The 17,874-nt window shown below is 40.0% G+C and overlaps 1 protein-coding gene across 3 annotated transcripts in view; it reads left to right on the forward strand.

Moving 5' to 3' along the window:
- The window catches only part of SLC35D2 (solute carrier family 35 member D2), a 59,965-nt gene that overhangs the window by 13,024 nt on the left and 29,067 nt on the right, over positions 1–17,874 (forward strand). For all 3 annotated transcript variants that reach the window (XM_082617982.1, XM_082617983.1, XM_082617984.1), the window contains exons 2-3: positions 10,508–10,541; positions 12,494–12,580. In XM_082617982.1, the coding sequence (XP_082474108.1) occupies positions 10,508–10,541; positions 12,494–12,580 (121 nt within the window). The remainder of the gene's footprint in view (positions 1–10,507; positions 10,542–12,493; positions 12,581–17,874) is intronic.

Genomic DNA, 17,874 nt, shown 5'->3' on the forward strand with positions numbered 1-17,874 from the left:
ACTGTAGCTTTGTAGTAGAGTCTGAAGTCAGGGAGCCTGATTCCTCCAGCTCCATTTTTCGTTCTCAAGATTGCTTTGGCTATTCGGGGTCTTTTGTGTTTCCATACAAATTGTGAAATTTTTTGTTCTAGTTCTGTGAAAAATGCCAGTGGTAGTTTGATAGGGATTGCATTGAATCTGTAGATTGCTTTGGGTAGTAGAGTCATTTTCACAATGTTGATTCTTCCAATCCAAGAACATGGTACATCTCTCCATCTATTTGTATCATCTTTAATTTCTTTCATCAGTGTCTTATAATTTTCTGCATACAGGTCTTTTGTCTCCTTAGGTAGGTTTATTCCTAGATATTTTATTCTTTTTGTTGCAATGGTAAATGGGAGTGTTTTCTTGATTTCACTTTCAGATTTTTCATCATTAGTATATAGGAATGCCAGAGATTTCTGTGCATTAATTTTGTATCCTGCAACTTTACCACATTCATTGATTAGCTCTATTAGTTTTCTGGTAGCATCTTTAGGATTCTCTATGTATAGTATCATGTCATCTGCAAACAGGGACAGCTTTACTTCTTCTTTTCCGATTTGGATTCCTTTTATTTCTTTTTCTTCTCTGATTGCTGTGGCTAAAACTTCCAAAGCTATGTTGAATAAGAGTGGTGAGAGTGGGCAACCTTGTCTTGTTCCTGATCTTAGTGGAAATGCTTTCAGTTTTTCACCATTGAGGACGATGCTGGCTGTGGGTTTGTTATATATGGCCTTTATTATGTTGAGGAAAGTTCCCTCTATGCCTACTTTCTGCAGAGTTTTTATCATAAATGGGTGTTGAATTTTGTCGAAAGCTTTCTCTGCATCTATTGAGATGATCATATGGTTTTTCTCCTTCAATGTGTTAATATGGTGTATCACGTTGATTGATTTGCGTATATTGAAGAATCCTTGCATTCCTGGAATAAACCCCACTTGATCATGGTGTATGATCCTTTTAATGTGCTGTTGGATTCTGTTTGCTAGTATTTTGTTGAGGATTTTTGCATCTATGTTCATCAGTGATATTGGCCTGTAGTTTTCTTTCTTTGTGACATCCTTGTCTGGTTTTGGTATCAAGGTGATGGTGGCCTCGTAGAATGAGTTTGGGAGTGTTCCTCCCTCCGCTATATTTTGGAAGAGTTTGAGAAGGATAGGTGTTAGCTCTTCTCTAAATGCTTGATAGAATTCACCTGTGAAGCCATCTGGTCCTGGGCTTTTGTTTGTTGGAAGATTTTTTATCACAGTTTCAATTTCAGTGCTTGTGATTTGTCTGTTCATATTTTCTATTTCTTCCTGATTCAGTCTTGGCAGGTTGTGCATTTCTAAGTATTTGTCCATTTCTTCCAGGTTGTCCATTTTATTGGCATAGAGTTGCTTGTAGTAATCTCTCATGATCTTTTGTATTTCTGCAGTGTCAGTTGTTACTTCTCCTTTTTCATTTCTAATTCTATTGAGTCTTCTCCCTTTTTTTCTTGATGAGTCTGGCTAATGGTTTATCAATTTTGTTTATCTTCTCAAAGAACCAGCTTTTAGTTTTATTGATCTTTGCTATCGTTTCCTTCATTTCTTTTTCATTTATTTCTGATCTGATTTTTATGATTTCTTTCCTTCTGCTAACTTTGGGATGTTTTTGTTCTTCTTTCTCTAATTGCTTTAGGTGCAAGGTTAGGTTGTTTATTCGAGATGTTTCCTGTTTCTTAAGGTGGGATTGTATTGCTATAAACTTCCCTCTTAGAAGTGCTTTTGCTGCATCCCATAGGTTTTGGGTCGTCGTGTCTCCATTGTCATTTGTTTCTAGGTATTTTTTGATTTCCCCTTTGATTTCTTCAGTGATCACTTTGTTATTAAGTAGTGTATTGTTTAGCCTCCATGTGTTTGTATTTTTTACAGCTCTTTTCCTGTAATTGACATCTAGTCTCATAGCATTGTGGTCGGAAAAGATACTTGATACAATTTCAATTTTCTTAAATTTACCAAGGCTTGATTTGTGACCCAAGATATGATCTATCCTGGAGAATGTTCCATGAGCACTTGAGAAAAATGTGTATTCTGTTGTTTTTGGATGGAATGTCCTATAAATATCAATTAAGTCCATCTTGTTTAATGTATCATTTAAAGCTTGTGTTTCCTTATTGATTTTCATTTTGGATGATCTGTCCATTGGTGAAAGTGGGGTGTTAAAGTCCCCTACTATGATTGTGTTACTGTCGATTTCTCCTTTTATGGCTGTTAGTATTTGCCTTATGTATTGAGGTGCTCCTATGTTGGGTGCATAAATATTTACAATTGTTATATCTTCTTCTTGGATCGATCCCTTGATCATTATGTAGTGTCCTTCTTTGTCTCTTCTAGTAGTCTTTATTTTAAAGTCTATTTTGTCTGATATGAGAATTGCTACTCCAGCTTTCTTTTGGTTTCCATTTGCATGGAATATCTTTTTCCATCCCCTTACTTTCAGTCTGTATGTGTCTCTAGGTCTGAAGTGGGTCTCTTGTAGACAGCATATATATGGGTCTTGTTTTTGTATCCATTCAGCCAATCTGTGTCTTTTGGTGGGAGCATTTAGTCCATTTACATTTAAGGTAATTATCGATATGTATGTTCCTATTCCCATTTTCTTAATTGTTTTGGGTTCGTTATTGTAGGTCTTTTCCTTCTGTTGTGTTTCTTGCCTAGAGAAGTTCCTTTAGCATTTGTTGTAAAGCTGGTTTGGTGGTGCTGAACTCTCTCAGCTTTTGCTTGTCTGTAAAGGTTTTAATTTCTCCATCAAATCTGAATGAGATCCTTGCTGGGTAGAGTAATCTTGGTTGCAGGTTTTTCTCCTTCATCACTTTAATTATGTCCTGCCACTCTCTTCTGGCTTGTAGAGTTTCTGCTGAGAGATCAGCTGTTAACCTGATGGGGATTCCCTTGTGTGTTATTTGTTGTTTTTCCCTTGCTACTTTTAATATGATTTCTTTGTGTTTAATTTTTGACAGTTTGATTAATATGTGTCTTGGCGTATTTCTCCTTGGATTTATTCTGTATGGGACTCTCTGTGCCTCCTGGACTTGATGAACTATTTCCTTTCCCATATTAGGGAAGTTTTCAACTATAATCTCTTCAAATATTTTCTCAGTCCCTTTCTTTTTCTCTTCTTCTTCTGGAACCCCTATAATTCGAATGTTGGTGCGTTTAATGTTGTCCCAGAGGTCTCTGAGACTGTCCTCTGTTCTTTTCATTCTTTTTTCTTTATTTTGCTCTGCAGCAGTTATTTCCACTACTTTATCTTCCACCTCACTTATCCGTTCTTCTGCCTCAGTTATTCTGCTATTGATCCCATCTAGAGTATTTTTTATTTCATGTATTGTGTTTTTAATCGATGCTTGATTCATCTTTAGTTCTTCTAGGTCCTTGTTAACTGTTTCTTGCATTTTGTCTATTCTATTTCCAAGATTTTGGATCTTGGAAAAAGAATCTTGTATCATCTTTACCATCATTATTCTGAATTCTTTTTCAGGTAGACTGCCTATTATCTCTTCATTTGTTAGGTCTGGTGGGTTTTTATCTTGCTCCTTCACCTGCTGTGTGTTTTTCTGTCTTCTCATTTTGCTTATGTGACTGTGTTTGGGGTCTCCTTTTTGCAGGCTGCAGGTTCGTAGTTCCCGTTGTTTTTGGTGTCTGTCCCCAGTGGCTAAGGTTGGTTTAGTGGGTTGTGTAGGCTTCCTGGTGGGGGGGACTAGTGCCTGTGTTCTGGTGGTTGAGGCTGGATCTTGTCTTTCTGGTGGGCAGGTCCACGTCTGGTGGTGTGTTTTGGGGTGTCTGCGGAATTTTTATGATTTTAGGCCACCTCTCTGCTAATGGGTGGCGTTGTGTTCCTATCTTGCTAGTTGTTTGGCATAGGGTGTCCAGCACTGTAGCTTGCTGGTCGTTGAGTGAAGCTGGGTGCTGGTGTTGAGATGGAGATCTCTGGAAGATTTTCGCCGTTTGATATTATGTGGAGCTGGGAGGTCTCTTGTGGACCAGTGTCCTGAAGTTGGCTCTCCCACCTCAGAGGCAGACCACTGACTCCTGGCTCCTCAATTTGGGATGATTTGTTGTCCATTCATGTATTCCACAGATGCAGGGTACATGAAGTTGATTGTGGAGCTTTAATCCGCTGCTTCTGAGGCTGCTGGGAGAGGTTTCGCTTTCTCTTCTTTGTTCTCACAGCTCCTGGGTCTCAGCTTTGGATTTGGCCCCACCTCTGCGTGTAGGTCGCCGGAGGGCGTCTGTTCTTTGCTCAGACAGGACAGGGTTAAAGGAGCAGCCTCTTCGGGGACTCTGGCTTACTCAGGCCGGGCGGGAGGGAGGGGCACGGAGTGCGGGGCGAGCCTGCAGCGGCAGAGGTCGGCGTGACGTTGCACCAGCCCGAGGCGCGCCGTGCGTTCTCCCAGGGAAGCCGCCCCTGGATCCCGGGACCCCGGCAGTGGCGGGCTGCACAGGCTCCCGGAAGGGCGGTGTGGACAGTGACCTGCGCTCGCACACAGGCTTCTTGGCGGCGGCAGCAGCAGCCCCAGCGTCCCACGCCCGTCACTGGGCTCCGCGCTTTCAGTCGTGACTCGAGCCCTTCTGTGGAGCCCCTTTAAGCAGCGCTCTTAATCCCCTCTCCTCGCGCACCAGGAAACCAAGAGGGAAGAAAAAGTCTCTTGCCTCTTCGGCAGCTCCAGAGTTTTCCCGGACTCCCTGCCGGCTAGCTGTGGCTTATTAGCCCCCTTCCGGCTGAGTTCTCGCCGCCAGCCCCAGTCCTCTCCCTGCGCTCCGACCGAAGCCCGAGCCTCAGCTTCCAGCGCCACCGGGGCGAGCAGACAAGCCTCTCGGGCCGGTGAGCGCCGCCCGGCACCGACCCTCCGCGCGGGAATCTCTCCGCTCCGCCCTACCCAGGTATGTGGGGGAGTTTCTTGCCTTTTGGGAGGTCTGGGGTCTTCTGCCAGCGTTCAGTAGGTGTTCTGTAGGAGTTGTTCCACGTGTAGCTGTATTTCTGGTGTATCCGTGGGGAGGACGGTAATCTCCGCGTCTTACTCTTCCGCCATCTTACCCGGAAGTCCAGTCTTTAATTATAAAGTCTATTTTGTGTGATGTGAGAATTGCTACTCCAGCTTTCTTCTGATTTCCATTTGCATGGAATATCTTTTTCTATCCCCTCACTTTCAGTCTGTATGTGTCCCTAGGTCTGAAGTGGGTCTCTTGTAGACAGCATATATATGGATCTTGTTTTTGTATCCATTCAGCTGGTCTTTGTCTTTTGGTTGGAGCATTTAATCCATTTACATTTAAGGTAATTATCAGTATATATATTCCTATTACCATTTTCTTAATTGTTTTTGTAGGTCTTTTCCTTCTCTTGTGTTTCCTGCCTAGAGAAGTTCCTTTAGCATTTGTTGTAGAGCTGGTTTGGTTGTGCTGAATTCTCTTAGGTTTTGCTTGTCTCTAAAGGTTTTAATTTCTCCATTAAATCTGAATGAGATCCTTGCTGGGTAGAGTAATCTTGATTGTTGGTTTTTCCCTTTCATCACTTTAAATATGTCCTGCCACTCCCTTCTGGCTTGCAGAGTTTCTGCTGAAAGATCAGCTGTTAACATTCTGGGGATTCCCTTGTATGTTGTTTGTTGCTTTTCCCTTGCTGATTTTAATATTTTTCTTTGTATTTAATTTTTTGATAGTTTGATTAATATGTGTCTTGGCATGTTTCTCCTTGGATTTGTCCTGTATGGGACTCTGAACTTCCTGGACTTGATTAACTATTTCCTTTCCCATATTAGGGAAGTTTTCAACTATAATCTCTTCAAAGTATTTTCTCAGTCCCTTTCTTTCTCTCTTCTTCTTCTGGGACCCCTATAATTTGAATGTTGGTGCGTTTAATGTTGTCCCCGTGGTCTCTGAGACTGTCCTCAATTCTTTTCATTCTTTTTTCTTTATTCTGCTCTGTGGTAGTTATTTCCACTGTTTTATCTTCCAGGTCACTTATCCGTTCTTCTGCCTCAGTTATTCTGCTCTTGATTCCTTTTAGAGTATTTTAAATTTCATTTATTGTGTTGTTCATTATTGTTTGTTTGCTCTTTACTTCTTCTAGGTCCTTGTTAAACGTGTCTTGTATTTTCTCCATTCTATTTCCAAGATTTTGGATCATCTTTACTATCATTACTCTGAATTCTTTTTCAGGTACACTGCCTATTTCCTCTTCCTTTGTTTGGTCTGGTGGATTTTTACTTCGGTCCTTCATCTGCTGCGTATTTCTCTGTCTTCTCATTTTGCTTAACTTACTGCGTTTGGCGTCTCCTTTTTGCAGCCTGCAGTTTCGTAGTTCCTGTAGTTTTTGGCATCTGCCCCCAGTGGGTAAGGTTGGTTCAGTGGCTTGTTGAGGCTTCCTGGTGGAGGGGACTGGTGCCTGTGTTCTGGTGGATGAGGCTGGATCTTGTCTTTCTGGTAGGCAGTACCACGTCCAGTGGTGTGTTTTGGGGCATCTGTGAACTTAGTATGATTTTAGGCAACCTGTCTGCTAATGGGTGGGGTTGTGTTCATGTCTTGCTAGTTGTTTGGCATGGGGTGTCCAGCACTGGAGCTTGCTAGTTGTTGAGTGGAACTGGGTCTTTGCGTTGAGACGGAGATCTCTGGGAGAGCTCTCGCCCATTGATATTATGTGGGGCCAGGAGATCTCTGGTGGGTCAATGTCCTAAACTTGGCTCTCCCACCTCAGAGGCTCAGGCCTGACACCTGGCTGGAGTACGAAGTGTCAACCACATGGCTCAGAAGAAAAGGGAGAAAAAAAAAGCAAGCAAGCAAGAAAAAAATAAATAAAATTAATAAAGTTATTAAAATTAAAAAGGTAATAAAAAAAGAAAGAGAGCAACCAAACCAATAAACAAATCCACCAATTATGACAAGCACTAAAAACTAAATTAAGATAATCATAAAAATCAAAAATTAGTCATTCACATACAGCAAACCCCAAGTGTACAGTTGCTCCTAAAGTCTACCACCTCAATTTTGGGATGATTCGTTGTCTATTCAGGTATTCCAGGGATGCTGGGTACATCAAGTCGATTATGGAGATTTAATCTGCTGCTCCTGAGGCTGCTGGGAGAGATTTCCCTTTCTCTTCTTTGTTCTCACAGCTCCTGGGGTTCAGCTTTGGATTTGGCCCCACCTCTGCATATAGGTCATCTGAGGGTGTCTTTTCTTCTCTCAGACAGGAGGGGGTTAAAGGAGAGGCTGATTAGGGGCCTCTGGCTCACTCAGGTTGGGGGAAGGGAGGGGTACGGAACGTGGGGTGAGCCTGCAGCGGCAGAGGCCGGCTTGACATTGTAATAGCGTGACATTGTAACTACTCTGGCAGTGGCGGGCTGCACAGGCTCCTGGGAGGGGAGGTGTGGATAGTGACCTGTGCTTGCACACAGGCTTCTTGGTGGCTGCAGTAGCAGCGTTAGCGTTTCATGCCCGTCTCAGGTGTCCACGATGATAGCTGTGGCTTGCGCCTTTCTCTGGAGCTTGTTTAGGCCATGCTCTGCCCTCTGTGGGCAGACAGGGAAGGAATCCCCTCTCCTCCCATACCCTGAAACAATGGTCTCTTGTCTCTTAGGCAAGTCCAGACTTTTTCCTGACTTCCTCCTGGCTAGCTGTGGTGCACTGGCCCCCTTCAGGTTTTGTTCACGCAGCCAACCCCAGTCCTCTACCTGGGATCTGACCTCCGAATCCTGAGCCTCAGCTCTCAGCCCCCACCTGCCCCTGCAGGTGAGCAGACAAGCCTCTCAGGCTGGTGAGTGCTGGTTGGCAATGATCCTCTGTGCAGGAATCTCTCCTCTTTGCCCTCTGCATCCCTGTTGCTGCACTTTCCTCTGTGGCTGTGAAGCTTCCCCCCGCCACCTCCCGTCCCCACCAGTGAAGGGGCTTCCTAGTGTGTGGAAACTTTTCCTCCTTCACAGCTCCGTCCCAGAGGTGCAGGTCCTGTCCCTATTCTTTTGTCTCTGTTTTTTCTTTTGCCCTACCCAGGTGCGTGGGGATTTTCTTGCCTTTTGGGAAGTCTGAGGTCTTCTGCCAGTGTTCAGTAGGTGTTCTGTAGGAGTTGTTCCACATGTAGATGTATTTTTTGATGTATTTGTGGGGAGGAAGGTGATCTCCACGTCTTATTCCTCCACCATCTTGAAGGTCCTCCCCCAGTTATGTTGTTTTGATCCTCAGTTGCTTTCCTTAGATCAGTAGGTTCCCTTTTCATCTCACTTGATTGCTTTGTTATCTCAATTTTGAGCTCTTGTTTTATTGATATCTTCTTATTAAGGTGTTCCGTAGCTGGAAGCAATTATAAAGGGTGCCTTCTCTCTCTGTGTTATATTCTCTTCTAGGCTGATCTCTTTGTCTTCCTTCTGTAAGCCTTTTGTTGTTGTTGTTTTGTTGTTTGTTTATGTTGTGGTTTTATTATTTTGCTTCATGTTGCAGGTTGTATTCCTAAGCAAGGAGACTCTCAGATACAGGGGAAGTATACTGGGCGGAGCTCTTGGGACCCAGTCCTGTTGGGGAGTGAGGGAAGCAGGATTAGGTAGAGCAAGAAGCTGGGCTGTGCTTTATCACAACAAAGCCTGATCCCAGGCCCTCTGGAGCTAGAAGGGCTCTACAGAGTTGTCTTGAATTGGGGTGAAAGCCCCTGGCTTTTATACCCCTGCATAGACACACAGGCTTGGAACACAGGCTGCTCTCAGGGAGTGGGGGTGCTATTGGCAAGGCAGCTTTCTTCAGCTGAAGTTGCTCTTGAGCAACTGGGGAATGAGTGCTTCAGTCCAGAAGAGGGTGTCTGGGTGGCACATCTGGCCTCCATTAGAGTTCATTTTATTCTCACAGTGGTGCTGTCCAGTCATTCAGTTTTCTCTGATAAGGTAGGTTGGTTCTTTATTCTTTTCTTACCCTATCTGAAATAAGTATGTTTCCCTTTGACATACAGATTGAGGGCTGAGGTGGTGGTGGTGGTGGTGGTGGTGGTGGTGGGTTTTTAGGTGATATTCCCCCTTTTTTAGTGGACTGAGAGAATGACTGGGAGCCAGTGAAGGGCTGGAAAGTGAGTGAGCCTGGTGAAGTGATGGGCTACCTTGTTAAGTATGGTATGAGGTAGGGGTTAAGATTCTGATTCCAGTTACCTAGGGCCATTTGTGAAAAGACCATCTTTCCCCTACTGCTTGCATGGTCATCTTTGTCATGAATCAGGTTTCCATAAAGCTATGTATCTGTCCCCATCTGTGTTCTCTTGCTTTGTCCTGTTAGACTATCATTGTGCAAATACCGCACTCTCTCATTTATTGTAACTTTAAAATGAATCCTAGGCACTTCCCTGGTGGTCCAGTGGTTAGGGCTCCGTGCTTCCACTGCGGGGCACAGGTTCAGTCCCTGTTCAGGAAACTAGGATCCCTGCATGCAGTGTGGTGCAGCCAAAAAAAAAAAAGAATCCTGGCATCACGTAGAGTCATTCTTCCAACTTTGTTTTTCTTCAGGATTATCTTGGATCATGTTTGCTTTTTGCCTTTGCATTCAGTCTTAGGATCAGTTTGTCAGTTTCCACAAAATACCTGCTCGTGTTTTTACAGAGAGATTTGATTTTATAGGTCAGTTTGTGGATAATGGTTCACTGCAATATTGATTCTAATCCATGAAATTTATTTAGGGCTTCTTTAATTTTTTAAATATTGATTTATAGTTTTCTATGTAGAGGCATTTCTTAGAAATCTTTTATTAGATTTGTACCTGGGTATATTATTTTGAAAAAAGGAAAACTGTATAATGAATCTCCATGTAGCCATCATCCAGTTTCAACAACCTTGTTAAATTTATATCACTCCTCCTCTCAATCCCAACCTCTCCCCCAAGATTATTTTGAGGCAAATTAAAAATGTATTAAATGTATTAAAATGTCATATGCATTTCAATATGAATTTCTGAAAGATAAGAGGGACTTATGTGTTTAAAAAAAAAACTACCACCCCAATATTATTTCATGCCTAAAAAAGTAAAAATGATTCCTTATTACCATAAAATATCCAGTTAGTGTTATTTGATGTTTTTTGGGTGCTATTGTAAATGAATACCTTTAAAATTTTATGTTCTTTGTGTTTTTATGATATATAGACATAGAAATGATTTTTTTTGTGTGTTCATCTTGTATCCAGTAACCTTGCTAAAGTTATTTATTATTTCTAGTAATTTATCCCCAGATTACTTTAGCTTTCTACATATACAATTGTGTTGTTTGTTAATATGACAGTCTGCCTCAAGGGGCAATAGAAGTTGCCAAGTTTAGCAATGATCAGTTTAAAAAATGGAAAAGAAATGAACAAATGAAAAGTGAACAAATTTGACAATTTCACTAAGACTGAAAAAAAAGTCTAAGACTTTTTAATAACTCCTATCATTATGTGTTGTATATTGTCTTCAACTTTTTTTATCAGTTGCTAATATTATTTGTTATTCTATGTTCTTTGTAGTTTCCCATCACCAATTGTTCTTGGAATTGGACAGGTAAGTGAAAAAAAAAATTACCCTCTTAATTAGTTGTCAGTACACATGATGAAATTTTAAGTGCTTTTGTTTAAGACTGTGGTTTACGAATTTGTTCAGCTGGCAGAGGACCATGGTACTTTTGGTGAAACAACATGAAGTATTGACACACATCTTATTTCATTTTACAATTTAAGAACAGTTGTATTTGTAGGAAAAAACAACTAATTTTAACTTCCTTAATAGAATTTAATTACTCTAAAGCAAGGGGGCAGCAGACTGAAAGCCTCCAAGGTCTGCTGGGTAACAGATGAGTGTGCACAGTTTAAGCCACTGTGCCTGAGAAGAAAAGGGTTAGGGAGATGAGGTGAGGCCCACTAGGGATCAGGGAAATCTAATTTTTACATCAAACCCCCTAATTTGTAAATGGTGGCAGCAGATTCATATTTTCATAAAACTCTCTACGGGCCGAACAAAACAGTTTCCTTCCTGAAGTTTGTGATGTTTGTTCTCAAGTGTAAGGATAAACTTGGATAAACTTTCAAACTTACTCCATTTGGCTGTTTCTGAAATTTTCCATTAATATTAATTTGTGGCTTTTTTACTTTTTTGGTCATATGCTGATGATTTCTAGTAGGCACATGGTAACAGGCACCAAAGTTTTTTTGTTTTCATTTTCCTTTAGTTTATAAGGAGAAAAACTTAAAATTATAAAAATTGTATCTGTTAACTAAATTTTAAATTGTGAATCTGGAATTTATATGATTAAACATTATTCTAGTTAAATGTTTTGCTAATAAGGTACTCTTTGCACATCGTTTTAGGGAGAAAAAAATCATGAGGAAACAATATCTTTCCTTAAGGTCAAAAAATTTATATCTTTATGGTTCAGAGTGAAAATATGTTAAAAAGTACTTTAATAGATCAATAATATGTGGAAATGTGCCCTTTGTAATGCCCAAGGCAAATAAATTCACTGGATTGTACTCAATTAAGGTAAAAACGTTTATGATTTGCAATTTGTGGGGGGAAGAAGCCAGCAGACCAAATTTAGAAAGTCTGAATTGTAGAATATTTTAAATAAGTGTTGGTATATTTCTGTAAGAATTATAAAGTAAGTCATATATACAAACTACAATTATAATTCAGGGTGGGCTTGAGTTATATAAATCTATTATAAGTATTAAGTTTGTACACTCAGGCTCAAGGTTTAGGATGATAATCATTTTGAAGGAGACCTTAAATTTTTGCATCCATGATAATCATTTTGAAGGAGACCTTAAATTTTTGCATCCTAATGTGGAGAAAAGTAAGTTCAAAAATTTGTGTAGAAAGATGATATTAAAACTTTTTATTTTATAATAATAATCTGGAGTATTTCTGATATACCTGGTGTAATCCAGATTAATAGCATTTGAATGAGATGTTTTTGCAACACCGGCTAGATTGGAGAGAAAAATAAATCCCTTTTAAAGTTTGTTTTGCTCTTAATTTGACTTTTGTGTTATAGAAATATTAAACTTTACAAAATATGTTTATGTGTGGAGTTTGCCTCCCTTACCCCTTCCTTTCATCCCCACACTTACTTTCTGGGGTAAGGTGACCATATGCTCAGTACATAAGAAGGGTGGTCCAGGATCAACAAGCAGCCTCACCGCCTGTGGTCACTCTGGTCAGTTTTGGGGACACCGTTCCTTTTTCCCACTGTTGTCGTTCCTTGATCCCCTTGAGATGTCGTATATATGTTATATTTGATGTTATACTTTTTGCCTATAGTTCTGATGCAATCTATACGGTGGCAAGAAAAACAATTTTAATATTTCAAGGAATGATAATTTTTTTGGAACCTAGAAAATGGACTTTTCAGATATATATATATTTTTGGTGAATCTCTTTTCTTTTGATGATGTGTTTGTACCTCAAATAGTCTTTCCAGATATTTTGCTGAAGTTTTTCTCTCCCCTTTTCTTTAGATGGCAGTTACCATAATGATACTATATGTGTCCAAGCTAAATAAAGTAATTCACTTCCCTGATTTTGACAAGAAAATTCCTATTAAGGTATGTGATGGAAAGTACATATAGCTATGATGGAAGATGTAGAAATGCTATAGAATTACAAATTGATCTTAAGAGTACAGGTCCGCTTCTGTACACATGTGCTTCCTGCTGGCAATGGGTAGAAACTTCTTAGTAAAGATTTCATATCATTCAGTGGTCCACTAATGTAACATAATAATAGTAAAAGTATGTGCTTAGCAATGGATATTAAATAAATACTATGTGTCTTCTGAAATGGCAAAGCTTTCTAACAGGAATTGGCAGGCTTATCTGGTAAACGACCAGATAGCAAATAATTAGGCTTTGTGGGCCAGACCATCTCTGCTGCAGCTATTCAGCTCTGTACTATGAAAACAGCTGTAGATGATACGTATATAAATGAATCGGTGTAGTTGTGTTCTAATAAAACTTTATTTGCATAAATAAAAGATGGGTTAGATTTATCTCTTGGGCCCTCCCAATTTGTTGATCCCTGTTTTAAATTTTCATTTTTAGCTTGGATTGATAACAGTTGTGAGTAGAATGATGAATAAACACATTTTGATATACGTAGTTTTTTTCCCACGGTGGAACTAGAAACATGAGACCTGCCATTCCTTCCTGGGAATGTGGAATGGAACTAACTTTTTTATTTATTTATTTTTTTTGCGGTACGCGGGCCTCTCACTGTTGTGGCCTCTCCCATTGCAGAGTACAGGCTCCGGACGCACAGGCTCAGCGGCCATGGCTCACGGGCCCAGCCGCTCCGCGGCATGTGGGATCTTCCCGGACCGGGGCACGAACCCGTGTCCCCTGCATCGGCAGGCGGACTCTCAACCACTGCGCCACCAGGGAAGCCCCGGAACTAACTTTTATTGTACAGTTGCTGAGTGACATGCATGAGGCCAGACATTTAATTCCTAGAGCAATCCCATACGACAGGTGGTATTAGATCGATCATGGTGACATTTTTGGATTTAGGGAGGTTAAATCAGACTGCAGTTCCTTGAGAGTGAGGACCTCACATGGTTTGTTCACTGCCATGTCTCTCAGGCCTGGAAAAACACTGGCATCTAGCTCTGGATTATTCATCAGGTCGACTAAGCACATACTTACTACATCAATAATCAGGGACATCCACAAAAAGAGAAAAACAAAATATTGAAGTATAGGAAAGATATTAACCCAATCATCAAAAGAAAAATCAGAATATTGTTGGGGTTGCTTACACTTAGCTTATGATATAATTTTTAAATACTTTGAACAATTGTGAAATATGATCTAGACATAGGAAAAAAGGCATCATACATGACTGTGTAGTTGAATGAATAATTACCCTTGTAATCATTACCTACGTCATGAGATGGGATCACACAATCCTTCTTTACCCACTATTCTGACTTTTGTAGTAATAATTTTCTTGCTTTCTTTGTAAGTTTTCTAAATTTGTATGTATCCTTGAATTCTGTAGTTTAGGTTTGCCTATTTTGGGATGTTATATAAAGGGAATTAAACTCTATATATTCTTTTGTATCTTGCTTCTTTCACTTAATATTATGTTGGTAAGAGTCATCCACATTGTTGTGTGTAGCTATATTTTATTTTCATTGTATAAATATATTACAATTTATTTATCTGTTTTACTGTTTATGGTAATTGGGGTTGTTTCTAGTTTGGGCCCTAGAAAAATAAAAAGTACTGTTCTGAACATACTGATAGTTGGATCTTGATGCACAAGTATTAGTCACCTAAGGCTCCCATAACAAAATACCGCAGACTAGGTGGCTTAACAGAAATTTATTTTCTCACACTTCCAGAGGCTGGAAGTCCAAGATCAAGGTGCCAACAGGGTTGGTTTCTGATGAGAGTTCTCTCCTTGGCATATAGACAGCTGCCTTCTCACTGTGACCTCATGTGGCCTTTACTCTGTGCCTATGCACTCCTGGTGTCCCTTCCTCTTCTTATAAGGACACAAGTCCTATTGGATTAGGACCCCACATTTATTACCTCATTTAACCTTAATTACCGCCTTAAAGGCCCTATCTTCGCATGCAGTCACCTGGGGGCTAGGGGTTCAAAATGTGAATTTTGAGCAGATACAGTTCAGTCCAAAACAGCACATGTGCGTGAGTTCTTTGGGAAGCTTATCAAGAAGTGAAACTGCTGACTCCTAGGGTGAGCATATTGTCAACTTGAGTAGATAATGGCAAGCTGTTCCCCCAAGTGGTTGTACCAGTTCCCACTCCTGACGAAAGTGCATGAAGGTCCCTATTGCTCCTCATTCTTGCCAATCCTTGGTATGCCAGTCATTTTAAATTGTGCTGATCTGGTGGGTGCATAATGACATCTTCTTGACTTTTATTTGCATTTCCCTGTTTATTAATGAGGTTGAGTGCCTTTTCATTTTTTAGTGCCCATTTTGATATCCTCTTTTGTGAAATACTTGTTCAAGACTTTTGCCCATTTTTCTGTTGGGTTGATGTCTTTTTCTTACTGATTTGTGTAGGAGTTTTTAAAAATATATTAATGATAGTCCTCTTCTTAGTTATACACAGCATTACAAATATATTTCCCCGCTCTGTTTCATATCTTTTTATTTTCTTTATTATGTATTTATCTTGTATTCCTTTATCATGTATTCCTTATCATGAAAAGGAATCTTACTTTTAAAATAGTTAAATTTTATCAGTCTTTTCCTTAATAATTAATCACTATTTTTCTTATTTAGGAAATTCTTCCCTACTCTGAGGTTATGAAGATATTTTTCTAGATAAAAGATATATTGTTTTTCAGAGTTAGGTTTTTAATCTGCTTGGAGTTGATTTTTGTGCATGGTGTGAGGTAATGGTGTACAATTTCATTTATTTTTTCATTTGTCACAGACTCAGCTGAAAAGTTTATCCTTAATATTGTGCCACTTATATCATGGTACTATTGTTCACATATGTTTCTAAGCTCTCCATGCTTTTTCATTTGTCTATTTGTGTTTCTGCACCATTACCTCACAGTCGTAATTACTATTGCTTTATGCAAAGTCTTGCTATCTGGTAGAGCAAGTCTTTCCTCCTAAGTTCTTGGTTCTTCACATTTTTATGTGAATATTAGAAGCAGGTTGTCAAGTTTCACGAAAAATAACCTTTTGGGATTTTGACTGGAATTGCATTGAAGCTCTAACGCAATTTGGAATGAATTGACATCTTTAAAGTATTGAATCTTTCAATCCATGTATATGGCATACATACCCCTTCTTTAACTGCCCTCAGTAAAGTTTTATAATTTTCTCTATAGAATTCTAACAGTTTTTATTAGATTTGTTCTGAGGTACATCTTTTTTTTTTTTTTTTGGCTATTGCATGTATCTTTTAAAAACAGGGGAATTCCCTGGCAGTCCAGCGGTTAGGACTCCACACTTCCATTGCAGGGGGCACAGGTTTGATCCCTGGTCAGGGAACTAAGATCTCGCATGCTGCGTGGCACGGCCAAAAAACCCCCAGATTATTTGGAAAGTTAGAAGTATATCCACTAAAAAATTATTCACAATGTAAAAGTTGAGAGTTATATTTTATTCGGCGGGAATTTTTAGTACTTCAAGCCTGGGAGGCAGCATTTCAAGTAACTGTGAGAGAACTGCTCAGAGGAGGTGAGGTGAGGACCCAGGACATATAGGAGTTTTGCAACAAAGGGCAGGTGGTCTGAACATCAAAAGATTATTGTTAATTAAAGAAAACCGGATATGTCAACTTAAGGAATTTAGAGCTTTTCTATATATGGGAAGATGCAAGAGTCTGGGCTCACTGAAATCATTCCTTTGATATGCAGCTCAGCTATCTGGGACCAGTATCCTGTGTTTTCATATCCTGAGTTCCTCAGGGCTCACCAGCTCACCATAGGCTGTGGCTGCAAAGGTGTGGCTGCAATGGCTGGTGACTGTGACATCCTTTGTTTGCTGATATGGCAGGACATATTCCACTTCTCAGCTACATATTTTTATCTTTCTTTTGTATATTGTCTTTGTATCTGCAACATTCTAACTTTCATTTCTTTTACTTGCCTTACTGTATAGCACAGGACCTACAGTGCAGTGCTGATAGAAATGGAAATACTGGGCATTTTTGTCTGATCTCAAAGGGGAAACTTTTAATATTTCGCCATTAAGTGTATTGTTTGCTGTAGGTTTTTTTGAGATGCCTTTTTTCTGTGTTCCAGTTGCCTTTTGCTGTAGGGACATAGACACTACCTCTGGATGGAAGGGAGTGTCAAAGTCACCTTTTAAGAGTATGTGAGAAGAGAGATATTGCTACAGCCATTATGTCTGATTATGGATTTGTCTATTTCTCTTGGCATTTCTGCCAGGTTTTTTGTTTTGTTTTATGTATTTTGAGGCTGTATGATTAGCTGCCTAAATTTTTTTTTTTTGATTGCACCTCGTGGCATTCGGGATCTTAGTTTCTTGATCAGAGATAGAACCCATGCCCCTTGCAGTGGAAGTGCAGAGCCCTAACCATTGGACCGCCAGGGAATTCCCATAGGTGCCTAAAATTTAAATTAGTTAAATCGTACTGGTGAATTAAAGTGTTTAATTGTGCACAGTGGAACTCCTCTGTTTCAGTTCTTTTAGTGTTCCCCTGGAATTCAAAACAGGCATCTCTAACTTATCAAATTATAAAGTTGATTAATTAATGCATTAATTAATCAGCAGGGGAATTAGCACAAATAATTTAGCCCATGGTTAGCAGAAACTAGAAGTCAGTACTGTCTTTATTTTGAATTGTATATGGAAATAGGGACAAGTGATTCTCTTCAACACCTAAGAACCTCTAAAGTTGTAATATCACCAGCTGTGTGATTGTTGAGTCAGTTGTACACTGTTAACCAGAATGTTGTTGACTGAAAAAAAATGTGCAACGTAAAAGTTGAGAATTATGTTTTATTTTGTGGACAAAATGAGGACTTAAGCCCAGGAGGCAGTCTCTCAGATAGCTCAGGTGGCTCTGAGGGACTGCTCCCAAGAGGTGAGGGAAGGGCCAGCATATACAGGAGTTTTTGCAAAAAAGACCAGGTAGCTGGAACTTCAAAAGATTATTGTTAGTTAAAGAAAGCCAGATAGTATCTCAAGCTAATGAATTTAGTGCTTTTCTATGTATGGGAAGATGCAAGAGTCTGGGCTCATTGAAATTATTCCTTTGATGTGACCTTAGCTATCTGGGAGCAGTATCCTCTTCCTTTCCATCCTGAGTCTCCTCAGGGTGCACCATGGGGGTGACTGCAGTGACTGAGGGGTTGGCAGTGGGCAGCCTGTTTGTCTCCATCCTGAG

The sequence above is a fragment of the Mesoplodon mirus genome (assembly GCF_964341445.2).
Source record: "Mesoplodon mirus genome assembly, chromosome: 1".
NCBI lineage: Eukaryota > Metazoa > Chordata > Mammalia > Artiodactyla > Ziphiidae > Mesoplodon > Mesoplodon mirus.